The sequence below is a fragment of the Bombina bombina genome, chromosome 2 (assembly GCF_027579735.1).
Source record: "Bombina bombina isolate aBomBom1 chromosome 2, aBomBom1.pri, whole genome shotgun sequence".
Classification (NCBI taxonomy): domain Eukaryota; kingdom Metazoa; phylum Chordata; class Amphibia; order Anura; family Bombinatoridae; genus Bombina; species Bombina bombina.
The window spans coordinates 1,141,545,956-1,141,554,224 of record NC_069500.1 but is presented as its reverse complement, the minus strand read 5'-3'; the positions used below and the strand labels follow the sequence as shown (position 1 = coordinate 1,141,554,224).

The following is an 8,269-nucleotide window of genomic DNA, read 5'->3' as shown; positions in this document are numbered from 1 at the left end:
GAGCATTTAGGTAAAGACTCTTAAAGAGACACCTATTTTCACTTAACTCTGTGTAACAGCCACTACTATAATGAATAATATGCACAGATACTGATATAAAAATCCAGTATAAACCTTTTAAAAACTTACTTAGAAGCTCCATATTTAGCACTTTTGATTAGGTTAGACTGGGACACTCATTGAAAGGGGCTGAGAGCAGACCCTCCCCTGTGTATGAAAAGACCATTAAACAAACAAAATCAATCTGAAGTCTGTATACATCAGTATACATCTAAATTTTGGGGGCTTTTTAGGAGTCTGAAAATCAGCACAATGCTTTTTAAAAATAAGCAAATCTATATATTTTTACAATAACACCCCCAGATGGGCTATATAAATGGATCATCTACAAAACATTTATGCAAAGAAAAATCTAGTGCACAATGTCCCTTTATCTAGATGTTCCAAAAATGTACTTCTCATTGATAAAGCCCATTATATATATAAAAGGACACTTTGTCATGTCTTTCATTGAAAAAAAAATATTGGTTCTTTGATATTGCTCATTTTATTTTTAGTTTTACAAAATAACAATTTTTGTGTGGTAAATTATTAAAGTAAGGCAAAAGTCTGGATTTTGTTAGTGATCTTAATAAAGTACAAACAGTAAGTCACTGTTCATTCTAATTTGAACATTTCATATTCGTTACCACAAAAACAATAACTTACTGGAAAAAAAAACAGTGCAATGATTCTTAAAATTGAATGCTATTTAATTTTCTGTGTGTATGTGTGCACATGTGTGTACGTGCATATGTGTGCCTGTGTACAACATCACATAATTGAAGGAACATTTATTTTGTAATCAGTACATACAGATTTTGGGGCCTAATTATGATTGTGCGAGCGGACATGATCTGATATCGCAGATCATGTCCGCTGCACATCGATAAATGCCGACAGCATACGCTCTCGGCATTTATCATTGCACCAGCAGTTCTTGTGAACTGCTGGTGCAATGCCGCCCCCTGCAGATTAGCAGCCAATCGGCCACTAGCAGGGGGTGTCAATAAACCCGATCGTATTCGATCATGTTGATTTCTGGCGATTTCTGTCTGCCGTCTCAGAGCAGGCAGATTATGGAGCAGTGATCTTTAGACCGCTGCTTCATAACTTCTGTTTTGGGCGAGCCTGAAGAAACACGAAAGATCAAGCTCCGTACGGAGCTTGATAAATATGCCCCTATGTATAAATGTTGGGGAAATACAAACTTGTGGAAATAGTCACTAACTCTTCTTTGAATTTTTTTATTTATAATTTGAATTGTTATAATAAATGTAATACAATTGAAGCAATAACCAACATGCCCCAAATGACTAAACAATTATTTGTTGAATATAGTTAATTGGCCTTTATTGAAGCATGGTTTAGAATTCTTGAGTGTCACCACCACAGATAGCAAGCAATGCTTTTTCATAATGTCCTGATGCAAAATGCTGCAATAAAAAAAAAAGTTTTTATATAGTTATACACATAAAAATATTTATACATATGACTTAATCACATATACTATTCATGTCAATTAAAATAGCTACATTTATTGTATAAGTTCCTTTTTCCTGATGAGTTAAGCTCTTAAGCTATTTTCCTCTACATTCATTTATGTAGAGGTAATTTATTGGCATGAATTGTACCATTTTAATTTTATACTCTATAGTTAATCATTTTTTCAATATTTTTGTAGGAGATATGCGTTTAATTGACTACATTAATGAAGACTTATTTTTTTAACAGTTTACACATATAGTGCCAGAGTGGCACGTTAACAGTTACATGCGAGCAATTATGGGTTTATCGCGGCTGTTTGTGTGCGCCTGGTTTTCTGCTCATATAACAAGTTGAAAGTAAACATAATTGCTTGAGTGCTCATGTGCGTCGGGTTAGCTCAACCTCAGAGCTTTGGTTAACTATTTCACACAAAAAAAGTCTTACAAAACACATCAAAAATACATTACAAAGTACATTACACTTATAATAACACTATCTAATAAAAAATATTAAAAACTAAGGCCTAGATTTGGAGTTTGGCGTTAGCCGTGAAAACCAGCGTTAGAGGCTCCTAACGCTAGTTTTAGGCTACCGCCGGTATTTGGAGTCACTCAAAATAGGGTCTAACGCTCACTTTTCAGCCGCGACTTTTCCATACCGCAGATCCCCTTACGTAAATTGCGTATCCTATCTTTTCAATGGGATCTTTCTAACTCCGGTATTTAGAGTCGTGTCTGAAGTGAGCGTTAGACATCTAACGACAAAACTCCAGCCGCAGGAAAAAAGTCAGTAGTTAAGAGCTTTCTGGGCTAACGCCGGTTTATAAAGCTCTTAACTACTGTGCTCTAAAGTACACTAACACCCATAAACTACCTATGTACCCCTAAACCGAGGTCCCCCCACATCACTGCAACTCGATTCAATTTTTTTAACCCCTAATCTGCCGACCGCCACCTACGTTATACTTATGTACCCCTAATCTGCTGCCCCTAACACCGCCTACCCCTGTATTATATTTATTAACCCCTAACCTGCCCCCCACAACGTCGCCTCCACCTACCTACACTTATTAACCCCTAATCTGCCGACCGCAAAGCGCCGCCACCTACGTTATCCTTATGTACCCCTAATCTGCTGCCCCTAACACCGCCGACCCCTATTTTATATTTATTAACCCCTAATCTGCCCCCCACAACGTCGCCTCCACCTGCCTACACTTATTAACCCCTAATCTGCCGAGCGGACCGCACCGCTATTATTATAAAGTTATTAACCCCTAATCCGCCTCACTAACCCTATAATAAATAGTATTAACCCCTAATCTGCCCTCCCTAACATCGCCGACACCTAACTTCAAACATTAACCCCTAATCTGCCGACTGGAGCTCACCGCTATTCTAATAAATGTATTAACCCCTAAAGCTAAGTCTAACCCTAACACTAACACCCCCTAAATTAAATATAATTTTAATCTAACGAAATTAATTAACTCTTATTAAATAAATTATTCCTATTTAAAGCTAAATACTTACCTGTAAAATAAATCCTAATATAGCTACAATATAAATTATAATTATATTATAGCTATTTTAGGATTTATATTTATTTTACAGGTAACTTTGTATTTATTTTAACCAGGTACAATAGCTATTAAATAGTTAAGAACTATTAAATAGCTACCTAGTTAAAATAATTACAAAATTACCTGTAAAATAAATCCTAACCTAAGTTACAATTAAACCTAACACTACACTATCAATAAATTAATTAAATAAACTACCTACAATTACCTACAATTAACCTAACACTACACTATCAATAAATTAATTAAATACAATTCCTACAAATAAATACAATTAAATAAACTAGCTAAAGTAGAAAAAATAAAAAAGAACTAAGTTACAAAAAATAAAAAAATATTTACAAACATAATAAAAATATTACAACAATTTTAAACTAATTACACCTACTCTAAGCCCCCTAATAAAATAACAAAGCCCCACAAAATAAAAAAATGCCCTACCCTATTCTAAATTACTAAAGTTCAAAGCTCTTTTACCTTACCAGCCCTGAACAGGGCCCTTTGCGGGGCATGCCCCAAAGAATTCAGCTCTTTTGCCTGTAAAAAAAACCATACAATACCCCCCCCCAACATTACAACCCACCACCCACATACCCCTAATCTAACCCAAACCCCCCTTAAATAAACCTAACACTAAGCCCCTGAAGATCTTCCTACCTTATCTTCACCCTGCCAGGTTCACCGATCCGTCCTGAAGAGCTCCTCCGATGTCCTGATCCAAGCCCAAGCGGGGGGCTGAAGAGGTCCATGATCCGGCTGAAGTCTTCATCCAAGCGGGAGCTGAAGAGGTCCATGATCCGGATGAAGTCTTCATCCAAGCGGGAGCTGAAGAGGTCCATGATCCGGATGAAGTCTTCTATCAACGGCATCTTCAATCTTCTTTCTTCCGGATCCATCTTGCAGACCTCCGACGCGGAACATCCTCTTCTCCCGACGCCTACTAGCCGAATGACGGTTCCTTTAAGGGACGTCATCCAAGATGGCGTCCCTCAAATTCCGATTGGCTGATAGGATTCTATCAGCCAATCGGAATTAAGGTAGGAATATTCTGATTGGCTGATGGAATCAGCCAATCAGAATCAAGTTCAATCCGATTGGCTGATCCAATCCAAGGACATCGGAGGAGCTCTTCAGGACGGATCGGTGAACCTGGCAGGGTGAAGATAAGGTAGGAAGATCTTCAGGGGCTTAGTGTTAGGTTTATTTAAGGGGGGTTTGGGTTAGATTAGGGGTATGTGGGTGGTGGGTTGTAATGTTGGGGGGGTATTGTATGGTTTTTTTTACAGGCAAAAGAGCTGAATTCTTTGGGGCATGCCCCACAAAGGGCCCTGTTCAGGGCTGGTAAGGTAAAAGAGCTTTGAACTTTAGTAATTTAGAATAGGGTAGGGCATTTTTTTATTTTGGGGGGCTTTGTTATTTTATTAGGGGGCTTAGAGTAGGTGTAATTAGTTTAAAATTGTTGTAATATTTTTCTGATGTTTGTAAATATTTTTTTATTTTTTGTAACTTAGTTCTTTTTTATTTTTTGTACTTTAGCTAGTTTATTTAATTGTATTTATTTGTAGGAATTGTATTTAATTAATTTATTGATAGTGTAGTGTTAGGTTTAATTGTAACTTAGGTTAGGATTTATTTTACAGGTAATTTTGTAATTATTTTAACTATTTTAGCTATTAAATAGTTCTTAACTATTTAATAGCTATTGTACCTGGTTAAAATAAATACAAAGTTACCTGTAAAATAAATATAAATCCTAAAATAGCTATAATATAATTATAATTTATATTGTAGCTATATTAGGATTTATTTTACAGGTAAGTATTTATCTTTAAATAGGAATAATTTATTTAATAAGAGTTAATTAATTTCGTTAGATGTAAATTATATTTAATTTAGGGGGGTGTTAGTGTTAGGGTTAGACTTAGCTTTAGGGGTTAATACATTTATTAGAATAGCGGTGAGCTCCAGTCGGCAGATTAGGGGTTAATAATTGAAGTTAGGTGTTGACGATGTTAGGGAGGGCAGATTAGGGGTTAATACTATTTATTATAGGGTTAGTGAGGTGGATTAGGGGTTAATAACTTTATTATAGTAGCGCTCATGTCCGGTCGGCAGATTAGGGGTTAATAAGTGTAGGCAGGTGGAGGCGACATTGTGGGGGGTTAATAAATATAATATAGGGGTCGGCGATGTTAGGGCAGCAGATTAGGGGTACATAGGGATAATGTAAGTAGCGGCGGTTTACGGAGCGGCAGATTAGGGGTTAATAATAATATGCAGGGGTCAGCGATAGTGGGGGCGGCAGATTAGGGGTTAATAAGTGTAAGGTTAGGGGTGTTTAGACTCGGGGTACATGTTAGGGTGTTAGGTGCAGACGTAGGAAGTGTTTCCGCATAGCAAACAATGGGGCTGCGTTAGGAGCTGAACGCGGCTTTTTTGCAGGTGTTAGGTTTTTTTTCAGCTCAAACAGCCCCATTGTTTCCTATTGGAGAATCGTGCACGAGCACGTTTTTGAGGCTGGCCGCTTGCGTAAGCAACTCTGGTATCGAGAGTTGAAGCTGCGTTAAAAATGCTCTACGCTCCTTTTTTGGAGCCTAACGCAGCCTTTATGTGGACTCTCAATACCAGAGTTATTTTTATGGTGCGGCCAGAAAAAAGCCGGCGTTATACTCCAAATCTAGCCGATATATTGCACAAAAAAAGTTATGAGGGCTGAAGGATATAACGCCTCAGGTGTTAGAAAAAAAAAAAAGGCCGGCAAAGGGCTTTAATATAGAGATACATACATATTCTGTACATGTTTAAATATGTATGTATGTGTGTATATATATATATATACTGTATATTATATGTGTGTACATAAGTATACAGACATATATACACATATAAACACATAAATACATATGTATACATACAGGTATGTATACATATATGGATATATATATACAAGTTCATTGGAGTCCTTTGCAGTTAAGTAGATGAAAATATGTTAAAGCATATTTATGCAATATTCATATTTAATAAAGTGTTATACTGTGTATTTACGGTAAATATTTCACATTTCAATGTTCTGCACATAGCAGAATATGTTCTATGTATTTATAAATAGATATTATTATTATATATATATATATACATACAGAGAGAAGTGCACTCACAGGAACGAACAACTGGCTCAATAGCATTGTTAGCCTGTTCTATGGCGATTTACCACCTGGGTGCAGCTTTTTAGCCTCTTCTCTCTGTGTGTATTTAGTCTCCCTATGGGAAAAAGGGGAAACCAGACGTGGACTCCTTGCTCAGTGTGCTTAGAGGAATACTGCTACACCTCACTGACGAGGCCCAATGAAGGCCGAAACGATCGTCTGGGGTTGCTTTGTTCCTTGTTCAGAGAGGAATTGCCTGGTATTTCGGAGCTGGACTGACCGTAATAGGCGGGATCAGACTGATATACTACAGGAGAGTTCTACTCTGTTAAAAGCATTGCTGGGCTAAAAGAAGTTGCACCCAGGTGGTAAATCGCCATAGAACAGGCTAACAATGGTATTGAGCTGGTTGTTCGTTCCTGTGAGTGCATTTCTCTCTGTGTATATATATATATATATATATATATATCTGTATATATCTATACCTATATATAATCCTTTATACATATATTATTATGTTATATTATATTATGTATTATTATGTATAAATATATATTTCACCCAAAAAACATCAGATATATGTAGAAATGTAACACCAAAAAGGATGGGACACTGAAGAAGTGTGCCCAACCTAGCAAAGTATGCACATATAGCTCTCTAGGCCCTGACTAATGGGCAGTGAAAATCCTGACTAGTTAAAATTTAATTTTTTATTGATATAAGCTAAAATTGAGTGACACACACAAATAATTAAAAACGACATGGACACTAGAACTGTCGCGCTATCAAAAAGTGAGGTAGGGGGATAATAATGTAGGACAATCAGGCCTATTTGTAATAACAATGAGTTGTACCCCTACTATACACACAATAAAGTTGCTCAATAATGACCAAATATCTGGCTCCACTCTAGCTTATATATCAACCACTAAAGTATGTGTAACATAATTCACAGTGTTCTTTAGAGTATTATAGTAACTCAATGTTTTGACGTATCCAGAAATACCGGACTCACAGCTACTGTGAAACATATAGTGAATCCAGTTAATACTGCCCATTAGTCAGGGCATAGAGTGCTATATGTGCATCCTTTTCTAGGTTGGGCACACTTCTTCAGTGTACCATCCTTTTTGGTGTTCTGAATATTTATTTATGCACCAGCACCATTCCCTCTGTATAATTTGGGATTAATTACTGAATTTTTGCCCTTACTTACTATTAAGAGGGAAAAGCCTGAGTGGTGCCATTGCTCTAGTGTAGTATCAAAATATGTAGACATGTGTATTTCTGAATAAATAGAAGATATTCTACTATGTCAAGAACATTGGGATGAAATATTTTCTTGTTGAGTTAGCACACTTGAGAATATGCGTTAGTGTTTGTGTGCGAGTAGGGTGTGTTTTTTTCCACTTTTTTTGCTTTATTGACTTTTATGGGAGAATACGTTATCTTATGCGCAATATTCTGTGTTTGGCTTTTTAGGTGCATTGGGTTAGAGTGCAAGCAAAAACAGTTTACTTTCAACTCATAATATTAGCGCGACTCGATGCATGCAAAAAGCTTACTTCTAGCACAGTTTGAACGGAGCAAGCTCCACTTGTAATCTAACCCATAGATGTAGATTACAAGTGGAGGTAAAAAATGTTAGTGCATAGTGTGCTAACATTGCACAATCCATAGCACTTTCCCTTTTTACTTTTATATTACAAGATCAAAGTAAAATATTAGCTCTCAAGTGAAAGCCTAAGGCTTGCTAACACTTGGATGGCGCATTGCTCTCGTGCATTAAATCCATCACATAATACACTACTGATGCTTTTCTATTGATATATATTAATGTCCAGAAATATATGTGTAAGTATTTATCTGTGTGTACATATGTATGTATGTGTGCACGCACAAATATATAAAAATATACATACACACATACTGCAGATCTAAACACATACATATACAACTTTGAGCCCTTCCCAATCCAACACCTTGTTGTATACCATATACCTTTTAATAAGTG

At 36.4% G+C, this 8,269-nt stretch overlaps 1 protein-coding gene across 1 annotated transcript in view; it reads right to left on the bottom strand.

Moving 5' to 3' along the window:
• Positions 1-1,406: 1,406 nt before the first annotated feature.
• ANXA10 (annexin A10) overlaps positions 1,407-8,269 on the bottom strand; it is a 157,961-nt gene continuing 151,098 nt past the window's right edge. The window contains exon 12 of the mRNA XM_053700841.1: positions 1,407-1,475. Coding sequence (XP_053556816.1) covers positions 1,407-1,475 — 69 coding nt within the window. The remainder of the gene's footprint in view (positions 1,476-8,269) is intronic.